The following is a 13,266-nucleotide window of genomic DNA, read 5'->3' as shown; positions in this document are numbered from 1 at the left end:
GGTGGGGCTGAGGTTATTGGCAGCTGTGGTTGTAGGACATGATGAGAGAAGCAGTGAGGAAAGTGTGTTATTGAAGGCATTGTTTTTGTTATTCATCTGATTTATTTGTTGGTCATGGTCTCTCTGGGCAGCCATAACATCATGCCATGGAGCCTTCTCTGCTGCATCCATGACTATTGCATTTACATTTACATTTAGGCATTTGGCAGACGCTCTTATCCAGAGCGACTTACAAAAAGTGCTTTAATGTTTACAACATTGGATACATATTGGTGAAGTCATCTGTCAGGACAGGAGGCTGATGCAGGACGTAATTGCAGTTATAACTTTACTGAGCAAATATCAGGTCAGACCATCCAAAGACAGTAGCAGGAGCCGTGGTCAAACAGGCAGAAGGTCAGGTGATGAGCAAACAGTATTACAGGTGAGGCAAAGGGCAAAATTCTAAAGAGTGTAAAAGCGGTCAAACCCAGGACGGCAACGCACCGGATTGTGAACCTGGTCTTCTGCCGTCAAACCCTTGAACTGCAGCTCTGAGGCCAGGAATCAGGACGTGATGTGACACAAAAGGACATAAAAAAATCTCATTACCTCAAAACATGCTCGGAAAGTGTGTGTCTGGTGTGTCTGGTGTGTGTGTGCGGTGTGTGTGTGGGGTGTGTGTGTGGGGTGTGAGTTTATGTCGGAATGTTTTCTGCAGGAGATGATTTCTGGATCATGCTGATTGATGACATGGCAGAATGTAGTCATTTTCTTTAATCACGGGGATTGTAAGTGAAAGACAGATTCAGAAAGGAAGCCGAGTTCATTTAGACGATACGGGACAGAACCGTTAGACATGTCTACAGTTTATAGGTGTAGAAGTACTGAAGCAGTGTCAGAGTTTGTGTAACTCACTTGAGGGATATTTTATTCTATGTCCTTCCCTGACTGTGTGCTTTAGGAAGGTCAGGATGTTCTACACACACACACACACACACACACACACATGCAGACACACGTACACACACACTAGAGGTTGAGTTTGTGCCACAGTGAACATACAGTTTAAAAACCCTGGAAAAAAAAACTCAGTAGTCGGTTATATTCTGATAATAGCTCATCCCCAAGTGTGTTATTCCTTACTTAGATCCTGAAAAATTGCTTACTGAGGGGAAGTGAATACATTTATGCCACTATAAGACTAAAAATAAACCCCGAATATGTTAATCCAGGACTCAGTGACCTCCATGATGAAGCATTATGCTCTGACAAGCTTGTAGGACAGAAACACCCCTGTGGACAGTTATAATAATAATAATAATAATAATAATAATAATAATAATATTCAAAATCGTGATATCTTGAAATTCAGCTCTCCATCATGGATTTGCACACAGAACATCACAACCAGATTTCTCAGCCAAGCAGATTTTGGCAGCATGATTTGTGTGGCTTTGGAAGCCAAGTAGAAATGCTCACCAGGGGAGTGAGGGGTTTCACACCTCAGATGCACGAGGCTGACTGAGGAGGGGTGAGAAATCTGGCAAAAATATTACACCATCATTTTGTTTTTCAGGCTTATCCAGTGTTATATCCAGAAATATAACACATTTTTTCAGTCATTAAGACTATGTTGCAAACTTACTTAATACTGCCACCAAACTGCAATGACCGTTCAAGTCAAACTGGGACTTGTGATGACATTTCTGCTGAATGAAGGCGATTGATATTTTCAGAAGACGTCAAGCACAGTACGGTGATGAGACTCTTGTCTCAGAGATGAGCCGCAATAAAACATTCGAACGTTTTAAAGAAAGCAGTACGTCCGTGAATGATGATCCGCTTGGAGCTCACTGCAGCCGTTCCCGTGAACATTCAGCAAGTGGAACGCGAAAAATAAATAGATAGAAAAGACACACGTGTGTGTGTGTGTGTGTGTTGAACTCGGCTGGGAGTTATCACAACGTCCTCCGTACAGTCCCCACCTCGCTCCAAGACATTTACACATTTTTTGGTCATTTAAAGGAGTTCCTGGGAGGCCGGCGTTTCAGACGTGAATCTGGCAGTCTGATCATGTCTCTGGCGTACTGAGAGAACTTTCTACCTTGATGGTGTCCAAGCTCTAGTGAGACACTGGGATCAGTGCATTAGTGTATCAGGGGATTATATAGAGACATAAAGGGAGTTTATACTCTCAGGACTGAGTTCTCTTATTCTGTACAATCAAAAGTCCCACTTTGACTTGAACATCCTTACCTTATTTCCAAATTAATTAAATTGTAGCTCTACAATGAAATCTAATCCCCAAATAAAAACAATACAGACACCTTATACTAATTTTCACAAAATGAAATAAAACAATCCACCTTAAATATATATGTTTTACAATTTCAAATAAAAAGCACATCACCTCCACACAGAACACGTGTTTAGGTTCACAATATACACGATCTCTGTGAAAATAGATTGTGAGGGTGTTTAAGTTGCCACAATTTAATATCAATAACATTTTGTCCAGCCCTCTCTACAGATACAAACATTGTTTATTTGGAATATGGTATATATGTGAAGTTTACACGATCAGGTCAGGAGTGTTTAGATCATGAGATAATCTCCCAGAACCACTCTCCAGTCTCCTGGAATACGTCCGTACCATCAGTGAAGAGGAAACCCTCCATAGATGTGATCCTCTGGTGGTTCAGTACATTCAGGTGGTCAGCTGACTTCATTTTATTGCCCCATAACGTTACTGAGTCTAGACCTGAGTAACTGATCAACCCCAGATCATAACACTGTCTCCAGAGGCTTGTACAGTGGACACTATGCATGATGGGAGCATCGCTTCATGTCCTTCCCTTCTCACCCTGACACGCCCATCACTCTGGAATAGGATCAGTCTGGACTCATCAGGTCACATGACCTTTCTCCATCACTCCAAAGTCCAGTCTTTATGATGCCGAACAAACTGAAGACTTTAATCTGATGAGTCACACAGCTGTTTAGTCCCAGTCCTGTGTGTGTGTGTGTGTGTGTGTGTGTGTGTGTGTGTGTGTGTGTATGTAAATGCTCTTTGTGTCAGTATTAAACACAGCTTCTACTGGACTTTTTTGACCATGTGACTTCACCAGGTGTTTAAGTCATCTCCATCACACTCATTCAGGATGTGTTTCTGATCACATTTCTACTGTGAAGTTGAGGTTCAGCTCGATCCTTCCAGGGTTTTTCAGGGTAGACAGCTCTTAGCCCAATTCCAGTCTATTCAGCTTCATGTCCTTAGTTGGTGTCTTTGCCTGATGCAGGTCTAGAACCAGAGAGAACATGGTGCTGTTGTCTATGACTAAAGAAAGTGAATAGTGTATAGTGAGTGAAAGTGTTGTGTAGAAGTGAGTGAGTAACGTGTTGGAGTGTAGAAGTGTTCCAAACCTCAAACTTTAATCTGTCAGAACCACGACTCAGGGTAAAAGTGCACATTTACCCTTTATATCAGAGAGAAGATCAACCACTCACTTGAAAACTTCATTTTCTTTAGCAATGCTTAACAAACAAAAGCACTAATTGCAAAAATGTATCATATACGCTTGCCGCTTAACCAGCGAAAATTAAATGCTGTGTCTTTCCTTTATCGCTCTTGCAGGCTTTAACATGTCTAACAATAAATGTCAAAGCCTTTCATCTCTTTATTTTTTGCTGCTCAGAATCTTCAGAAACTCTGATTAATTGCACATTATTGTATTATAGATAAAAAAAGAAAAGAAAAACCTAACCTACTGCCAGAACCTACAGTACGCTGGGATAAAACATCCATCAGAAATCGCTCTCATGCAGACTCCAATCTGTCTATGGAGGAAAGAGGGAGATTTTCTGTAAGGTTCTGTATGGCTGCTCAGGATGTGCTAGAGGTCGGGATGATGACAGCTGCAGAGAACATGTACCTGGAAGTGGAGATCCATTATGCATGCAGCTCAGGGCTTAAATAATACACCGAGAAAGTTTAGGTGTTTCTAGAGCTGGCATAAATAACAAAGGAAAGATATTCTCTCTCTCTCTCTCTCTCTCTCTCTCTCTGGTTGCTATGTGTGGTGCTCACACTTTCTTCTAACATTCTCCTCATTCAGTAGAAGCTGGACGGAGAAGTTGAGTGTAAGTGTATAACAGCGTTTACAGCAGACCTGCCCTGGGCGAGAGAGCACATGGGATTCTTGCGGAAAGTGTAAGATTAACCCTGACCGCGGACATGTTTACCCTAACAGATTTTTTAAAACACACACACACACACACCACCCAAGCTTAAACATCACTAAACTTGCTATTCATGTTACACAGCACTGCTGCCCAAGCTGTCAGAACAGGACGTTAATTATATATAATCCGTTTAGAATCAAGTTATTTAAAAAAATTATTTGTAGAATTTTCTTATGGTTTTCCTACATTTCGTTTCCGTTTTGTGTTTTGAGAACTATTTAGCCTTTTGTCCTCATTTCATGCTCGTTCTGGTGGGTTTGGTTCAGGTATGTCTTTTAGCTCTCTCTGGGCCTTGTTTTTTAAGGTGTTTTGAGGGCGCGGCTAAATTTGAATCATTCACTAGTGGTAGTCTCTGGCTGGTTTTCGTTTATCACCATGCACCTGTAAGTACAAAGAAAAAAAAAAAACGTTTTATAAAATTTGTCTGGAATTTTCAGTTGAAAAACATTTACACAAAACTTCACTAAAAGATAATAAATGAGAGCTAGTATTTTTAAACTTGCCAAGCGAAAATATGGCGTTTTCCCAGAAGAGCTATAATTGGAAAGATTTTTTGCCAAAAAAGTGCTGCGGGGTTGCTGCAGGGTGACAGAGTGAGAAACCTCGCTGAGTTCTGAGTGATTATTTTTGGCAGCATGGATGCAGCAGGATTTCACGTTTCTCTCGCTGGTGTAATATGAAAGCGTGGCATCCTTCCTCACGGGTTAATTACATACTGTACGATTTTGAGCTTTCAGTAATGAATGATTTTGTGCCCTCTCTGTAGAAAGTGAAGAATTCGGGCCCGTGTTCATCCAAGAGCCAGACGATGCCATCTTCTCTGTGGACTCAGAGGACAAGAAAGTGGTACTGAACTGTAAGGCGAGAGGAAATCCTGCTCCTACATACAGGTACGGAGATTCTCACTTCATGCACACGAATAACACATGATTGTCCTGGATATACTAAGTTCAGACTTCAGTTTCATCCCGAGGCTCAGACCAGCATACAGACTGATCAGGTTTAACTTGCCGTAAATGCTTACTTGATTATCTTTTTAGTTAGATTATTATTCGTCGTGTCTATAAGTAGCGGGTCAGGGTTTGTGGTCGGTTTGTCGAGACACGCTTTAGATGTTGAGCTCGTAACATTCAGTTTGTTCTGCTGGCTTGCGACGGGATATATTACGGCTTCTGTGAGCGGTTGTACTTCACAAAGTGTTGATCTGTAGGATGTATCACAGACTGTAGCATGAAAGAAGGGCTGCTCAGACTAATTGATTCAGTCTGTGGTATTTGACTGAACTCTCAGACACTGATACAATTTAATCATGGCTCATAATTTAGATCAATATCACCGTCTAGCCTCCTAATGGATAATGCAGCATTTCCTATCAGGCTGTCCATTTTTGAGCAGTAGGGAAGTGTTTAGGATGAGAGAAGTGAAAAATAAAGTCTAGAGTTTAGAACACAATATAATGATGCATTCATTTCAGTTGCACTGTTTTCTATCTTTACAGTTGGCTGATCAATGGAACAGATGTAGACATTGAGAGGAGCTCACGCTACCGTTTGATTGATGGAAACTTGATGATAATAAACGCCAGCGAGGCCACGGATTTCGGGAAGTACCAGTGCATAGCTGAGAGCAGCGCGGGAGCCGTCCTGAGCCGGGAAGCTGTGCTGCAGTTCGCCTGTGAGTAACTGCGCTGGGAAAGATGGAGTGTAAATCAGCACAGATACAGATCTGTTTGTCCAAATTAGATCCTGGGAAAAAGCGTTAAGAGGTGAGCCATTGGACTGTCTGCTGGAAAAGACTGAAACAGGACAGAAAGTGGATACACGGTAGCATCTTCTTCATGCATTACACACAACATCTCTTTTACACACTATGAGTCATGCATTAGTCTTCCCATAACATTAGAATTCAGCTCATGCCTTTCTCTTTAGATGTGTTTAATTTAAACTCCATGAGGTCATTCCCATGGGGACTGGAAGTCAGGTTGCTGGCAGTGCCATGGTTTCTTGGATGTATTTCTAAGAGCAGGCCTGACAGTCGTACCTATTAGTGCCCTGAGTGCTGTGGCTCACTGGCGAGCTCGAGCAGAAAGCACATTTATTCCCACAGTAATCCTTTGGGCTTTGCTTCAAAACATCAGCACAAGCCAAGGAGCAGAGGTCCAGAGGCACAAAGCTCAGTGAAAACACACTGATAGTTTTCTTTTTCATTTCCCCAGGAGCAGCAGCTTTAAAGGTCTTACTGGCGCATCCGCACAAAGCGTCACTTCACTGTTTCCTAAACTTTTTGGCTGAACACGGTGCACATGATGCAACGCCTTTTTCCAGGCGAACCGATAGGAAACGTATTTCAGGAACCGAGTCACAGACTGCAGTATATATTTTTTTCTCCCTCTGCAGAAATGGACACCACTGATCTCACGGCCGACTGATTTCCCTGAGGGCTTTTTATGAGTTTGCTATCTCAGTCCACCTTTTATCATTTTGCTGCCAGCATCGAGGTTCCTTCTGCTACTTTTGGGTTTTATTGGACTTTTAAAACCAGCCCGAGGACCTCTGAAGCTGTGCTGAAATGCCAGGCAGTGAGGTTTATACATTTAAAAAAAAAAAGGCTCAAGTTTGCTTTACTTAATGCGTTCTTCCAAATACCTTCACAAACAAAACCAGACTCTGCTGCTTTCCCATGACTTCCCATGAAGGCCCTGTTCCAGTTTTGGAGCTGTCTTTGGATTTAACCTTGTAGTTCTCTCCTTGGCAGGAACATTAGCAGACTGTCAGCGAGACAAAGGAAAGTCTCCTGCAGCAGGAGCTGTTGTGCATAACGTATGGTGACCATTTATCACCCTGCTGGAAGCTCAGGGGTCTTTCTTCTTTTTATGTGTTAGGAAATCTTTCATGTCTGATTGGGTGCGTCAGCCGAACTAAACAGGACATCAGAGCCTCTGTGGTCATGACATAATCAAGCGCTTCAAGGCTAATGCAGGAATAGCTCAAATGCATGGAAAATGTAAAGAAAGTGTTTAAGTATCTAAATCAGAGATGTTCTTTAGTACCTTCTGCTCCATGATTTCAGATGTAATGGATCCAAAATGATGAGTTTTGGAATTTGGTGGAAAGGAAGAAACAAACACCAGTGCTAGGATGTTAGTATTCATCCTGCAGTCTGTGGATCGTGTCTGTCCTTAAGGCTTCTAGGCCCAGGCTAGTTTGCAGGCCAGGCTTTGAAGCCTCCATGTTGAAGGCACTCTTCTGATCCAGTTCCCTCGTGAGATTCTCCTCTCTGTCAGCAGACAAGAACGAGGTTGTGACTAAAGTAAAGAGCATCAGAGAAAAAGCAGAGCTGGAGAAACCAGCATGCGGTTCTTCTTCACATTTCTCCTCCCTCTGTCCATCAATACCAAAGCAGTCAGGGGGCTCGGAAACATTCACCCAACTGGGTAACGGATCAATTTGTGACCTGAAAGTCCAAAGTGAAGTGTGTGAGGAGAGGAGAGCGCTCCTCATGGAGGAGGAAGGCAGCAAGGACGCTAATGTGGAGCTTCAAAAATCAACACCGGTGGGATTGAGCCTCTGAGTGTTTATTCTCCAAACCGTCTCACTGCTGTGTCTCGGGCGAAATCACTGAGCTGAAAAACAACAAAAAATAATCTTCTGTCTTAATTACATGCAGTCAGATGCAGGCGGATGATTACCCAAAAGAGACGAGCGTCAACCCCAATCGATCTGCGCCTTATCTCTCTCTCTCTCTTTCTCTTTTCCTTCATACTTTAGAGGATGGATAAATATCGATTCCTGTAGTTGTGTCTCATGTTACGGTGTGAGATGAACACTCTAGAGAAAACCAGACAGCCAAATGAGGAAGAGAGAAAAAACTACAAAACATGTCAGCTGATGTTAATCTGTTTCCTGAATGTTTTTTATCACTTGGAATTTCCTCAATATCCTAAACAAATTACTGTACATCATTCCACCAGTGGTGTTTATTCTCTCTCTGATTCAAGGAAAAAATGTGAAATGGCAAAAAAAAAAATAAATTCTCCTCGTCACGTCGCCTCGTGTCCTTCGTGTAAGGACTTCAGCTGTCTGTAGGAACGTTATTTATTTCATTTCTTTAATCTCCTCTTAACAGCAACAAAAGAAAATCTATTTTCCCATTTAGACGACAGAAGGCTCCATTGATTGTCTATAATTCATATGTCGCAGAGGAAGTGAGGGGTCGAGAACCCAACACTGATATGGGACTAAAGAAGAGCCAATCACAGGGACTGATGAATCAATAACACACTGTGTGACACGACGCTTTAGGAGCTTTCAATTATTTAGAGCTTTATTATTATTATGTCTTGACAGCTTGTTAGAGGAGCTCGACCTCTTCAGAAAACACAGCGGGTGAGCGGGAGCAGGTTCTCCAAGACCTCCCAGATCTGAAGACTTTGATGTTTAATCAGGACCAGCGGACAGACTCTGCTCTGCGCTAATCTTTATTTGTTGCGTAACTGTTTGGGCCGATCATGAGCGATGGATGCAAAACATGCAGTTCCACAAATGTCCACCAAGCTCAAAATGTGAGTCAACCCCCAAAAAGTGGCTCATGTTAAAACCACACGCAGGAGTAAACAGGTTTCCAGCCTGGAACAAAAACACGGGTTTGGTCTCCATACTTTCCCTTTGATGACAAACGTACAGTGGGAATTATTTAGAGTATGACGCGCCAATGTCCAGCTGCTAGCTGTCGCTGTGCATCACTTTAGCTAACCAGCTAACTGAAGTGTTGTAGTTTAACTCACCATCTTCCTATTGCCATCTCAGGGAGTTTCTCCTTGCCACTATCACCCTTGGCTTGCTCATCAGAGACATTTCATTCATCATTCATTCATCTCATTATTATCCAGACACATTTTTCTCACACATACACACTTCAATAAATTGTATTTTTTTTTTATTTCTTCCATTTTTGTGAAGCTGCTTTAAGACAATGAACATCGTTAAAAGCGCTATACAAATTAAATTGAATTTAAAAAGTCAACACGGGACACGTGTATGGTATAGTTAGTTAGCCAGCATAACGTTAGCTATGCTAAAGCTAAGCTAGCTAGCATCCGGATGGTAAGTGAGGTAAGTAGATGTGTTCCAAGCTCAGTTCACTTCCACATTCATGGATTAAGAGACAGAAATTCAAAACCGCTCTGCAGAAAACCTGTGCGTGGCGCCACGGAGGGTTTGTCCAGTCTTTTATACAGTCTATGGTCGCGACCCTACAAAGGGCGTTGTGTTCTGCTAGTCCTCTTTACAATTGGACTATAGTCATTTATTTTGGTTGGGTTTGTACGTGCCCAGAAACAGAACACGTCCTCACGTCATGCGTTCCCTTTCAGGGGTTGCCACAGCGAATCATCTGCCTCCATCTAACCCTATCCTCTGCATCCTCTTCTCTCACACCAACTAACTTCATGTCCTCTCTCACTGCATCCATAAATCTCCTCTTTGGTCTTCCTCTAGACCTCCTGCCTGGCAGTTCCAACCTCAGCATCCTTCTACCGATATATTCACAATCTCTCCTCTGAACATGCCCAAACCACCTCAATCTGGCCTCTCTGGCTTTATCTCCAAAACATCTAACGTGGGTTGTCCCTCTGATAAACTCATTCTTAATCCTATCCATCCTTGTCACTCCCAAAAAGAACCTCAACATCTTCAGCTCTGCTACCTCCAACTCTGCCTCCTGTCTTTTCTTCAGTGCCACTGTCTCTAAGCCGTAGAGCATCGCTGGTCTCACCACTGTCCTGTACACCTTTCCTTTCATTCTCGCTGATACTCTTTTATCGCACAACACACCTGACACTTTTCTCCACCCATTCCAACCTGCCTGTACCCGCCTCTTCACCTCCTTTTCACACTCTCCGTTGCTCTGACCGAACACGGAGCAGTTGACCGTTGCAGTCAACGGACACGGAGCAGTTGACCACGGAGTTGACCGTTGACCCTAAGTACTTAAAATCCTGCACCTTCTTTACCTCTGCTCCCTGTAGCCTCACCGATCCTCCTGGGTCCCTCTCATTTACACACATGTATTCCGTCTTGCTGCGGCTAACCTTCATTCCTCTGCTTTTCAGAGCATACCTCCACCTCTCCAAATTTTCCTCCACCTGTTCCCTGCTCTCGCTACAGAGCACAATGTCATCTGCAAACATCATAGTCCATGGGGACTCCTGTCTTACCTCATCTGTCATCCTGTCCATCACCAGAGCAAACAAAAAGGGGCTTAGAGCCGATCCTTGATGCAGACCCACCTCCACCTTGAACTCTTCTGTCACACCTACAGCACATCTTACCACTGTCTTACAGCTCTCATACATGTCCTGCACCACTCTAACATACTTCTCTGCCACTCCAGACTTCCTCATACAATACCACAGCTCCTCTCTTGGCACCCTGTCATACGCTTTCTCTAAATCTAAAAAGACACAATGCAACTCCCTGTTACCTTCTCTGTACTTCTCCGCCAGCATCCTCAAAGCAAATACTGCATCTGATGTACTCTTTCTAGGCATAAAACCATATTGCTGCTCACAAATGCTCACCTCTGCCCTTTACCTAGCTTCCACTACTCTTTCCCACAGCTTCATTGTCTGGCTCATTAGCTTTATACCTCTATAATTGCCACAGCTTTGCACATCTCCCTTGTTCTTAAAAATTGGCACCAATACACTTCTCCTCCATTCCTCTGGAATCCTCTCACTCTCCAAGATCTTGTTAAACAAACTTGTCAAAAACTCTACTGCCACCTCTCCTAAGCACTTCCATACCTCCACAGGTATGTCATCAGGACCAACAGCCTTTCCACTCTTCATCCTCTTCAAGGCCCTTCTCACCTCACTTCTACCAATATTTGCTACTTCCTGTTCCACAACAGTCACCTCTTCTACTCTTTGTTCTCTTTCGTTTTCCTCATTCATCAACTCCTTAAAGTACTCCTTCCATCTTCCCATCACCCTCCTGGCATCTGTCAGTACATTTCCATCTCTATCTTTAATCACTCTAACCTGCTGCACATCCTTCCCATCTCTATCTCTCTGCCTTGCCAACCTGTACAGATCCACCTCTCCCTCCTTACTGTCAAGCCTAGCATACAAGTCCTCGTATGCTCTTTGTTTGGCCTTTGCCACCTCTACCTTCACCTTACTCTGCATCTCCCTATACACCTGTCTACTCTCTTCAGTCCTCTCAGTGTCCCACTTCTTCTTAGCTAGCCTCTTTCCCTGTATACACTCCTGGACTTCCTCATTCCACCACCAAGTCTCCTTGTCCACTTTCCCCTTACCTGATGATACACCAAGTACCCTCCTACCTGTCACCCTGATCACATTGGCTGTAGTTGTCCAGTCAACTGAAAGCACCTCCTGACCACCCATAGCCTGTCTCAACTCCTCCCTAAAGGCTTCACAACATTCTTCCTTTCTCAGCTTCCACCACTTTGTCCTCTGCTCTGCCTTTGTCCTCTTCGCCTTCCTCACCACCAGGGTTATTTTACACACCACCATTCTGTGTTGTCTGGCTACACTCTCCCCTACCAACATTTTGAGTCACTGATCTCTTTCAGGTTACAACGTCGACACAAGATGTAGTCGACCTGAGTGCTTCTGCCTCCACTCTTATATGTCACCCTATGTTCCTGCCTCTTCTGGAAGAAAGTATTTACTACTGCCATTTCCATCCTCTTTGCAAAGTCCACCACCATCTGTCCTTCTACATTCCTGTCCTAAAGACCAAACCTGCCCATCACATTTTCATCACCTCTGTTCCCTTCCCCAACATGTCCATTGAAGTCTGCACCAATCACCACTCTCTCACCTCCGGGGATGCTCTGCATTACTTCATCTAACTCACTCCAGAATTTCTCCTTCTCTTTTAACTCACATCCTACCTGTGGCGCATAACCACTAACAACATTGAACATTATCCCTTCAATTTCCAGCTTCAGACTCATCACCCTATCTGATACTCTCTTCACCTCTAGAACATTCCTTACAAACTCCTCTTTTAGGATAACTCCTACTCCATTTCTTTTCCTATCCACACCATGGTAAAACAATTTGATCCCTGATCCTAAGCTTCTAGCCTTGCTACCTTTCCACCTGGTCTCCTGTACACACAGTATATCCACCTTCCTTCTCTGCATCATATCAACTAACTCTCTTCCCTTCCCTGTCATGGTCCCAACATTCAAAGTCCCTACTATCACTCCTAAACTCCTACCTTTCCTCTTCTCTCCCTGCTTACGAACACGCCTTCCTCCTCTCCTTCTTCGACCAACAGTAGCCCAATTTCCACCAGCACCCTGTAGGTCAACGGCACCAGTGGCGGTCGTTGTTAACCCGGGCCACGACCGATCCGGTATGGGAATTATATTCTTGATTCGCATCATTGATTTGGCAAATGTTTTACGTCGGATGCCCTTCCTGACACAACCCTCTGCATTTATCCAGACTTGGGACTGGCACAAGAAGACACTGGATTGCGCCCCCCTGTGGTTGCATTCTCATCCTCAACACCAGCGACGCTCCAATTTACACACGGGTCACTTCTTATTTATTTGCGCTGACCTCGGCTTTTCTTCTGTCTCCTCTTAAGGCTCTGAATGATTCGCCTCGACGGCAGCGGCGTCCAAGTGATTTCTAGTGTTGTGGTTTTATAAAGACACCAGGACAGTCCAGGTCTTCATGTCAGTTATATGAAAATGCCAAAGAGACGAGGCGGTGATAGATAGAAGAAATATCACCTTTTATAAAGAAAATATGGAAAATCAATGATGGAAACTAAAACAATAAACTGACAGGAACAACTAATATTAATAAATATATAAAGATGGAGAGAGAGAGAGAGAGAGAGAGAGAGAGAGAATGATGACATGAAGGCAGAGGAAGATAAAGCGAGACCGCAGGCTTGTGAACGTGGGTGTGTTTTGTGAAAGCCCCCCCCCCACACACTCTCACACACACACACACACACACACACACACACACACACACACACACACACACACACA

General features: G+C 43.5%; 1 protein-coding gene across 1 annotated transcript in view; it reads left to right on the top strand.

Moving 5' to 3' along the window:
* cntn5 (contactin 5) overlaps positions 1-13,266 on the top strand; it is a 176,074-nt gene that overhangs the window by 103,692 nt on the left and 59,116 nt on the right. Inside the window, exons 4-5 of the mRNA XM_053500248.1 lie at positions 4,991-5,114; positions 5,723-5,898. Coding sequence (XP_053356223.1) covers positions 4,991-5,114; positions 5,723-5,898 — 300 coding nt within the window. The remainder of the gene's footprint in view (positions 1-4,990; positions 5,115-5,722; positions 5,899-13,266) is intronic.

The sequence above is a fragment of the Clarias gariepinus genome, chromosome 7, assembly GCF_024256425.1.
Source record: "Clarias gariepinus isolate MV-2021 ecotype Netherlands chromosome 7, CGAR_prim_01v2, whole genome shotgun sequence".
Taxonomy (NCBI): domain Eukaryota; kingdom Metazoa; phylum Chordata; class Actinopteri; order Siluriformes; family Clariidae; genus Clarias; species Clarias gariepinus.
The sequence above is the reverse complement of the archived record's forward strand: the minus strand, read 5'-3'. Positions and strand labels throughout refer to the sequence as shown.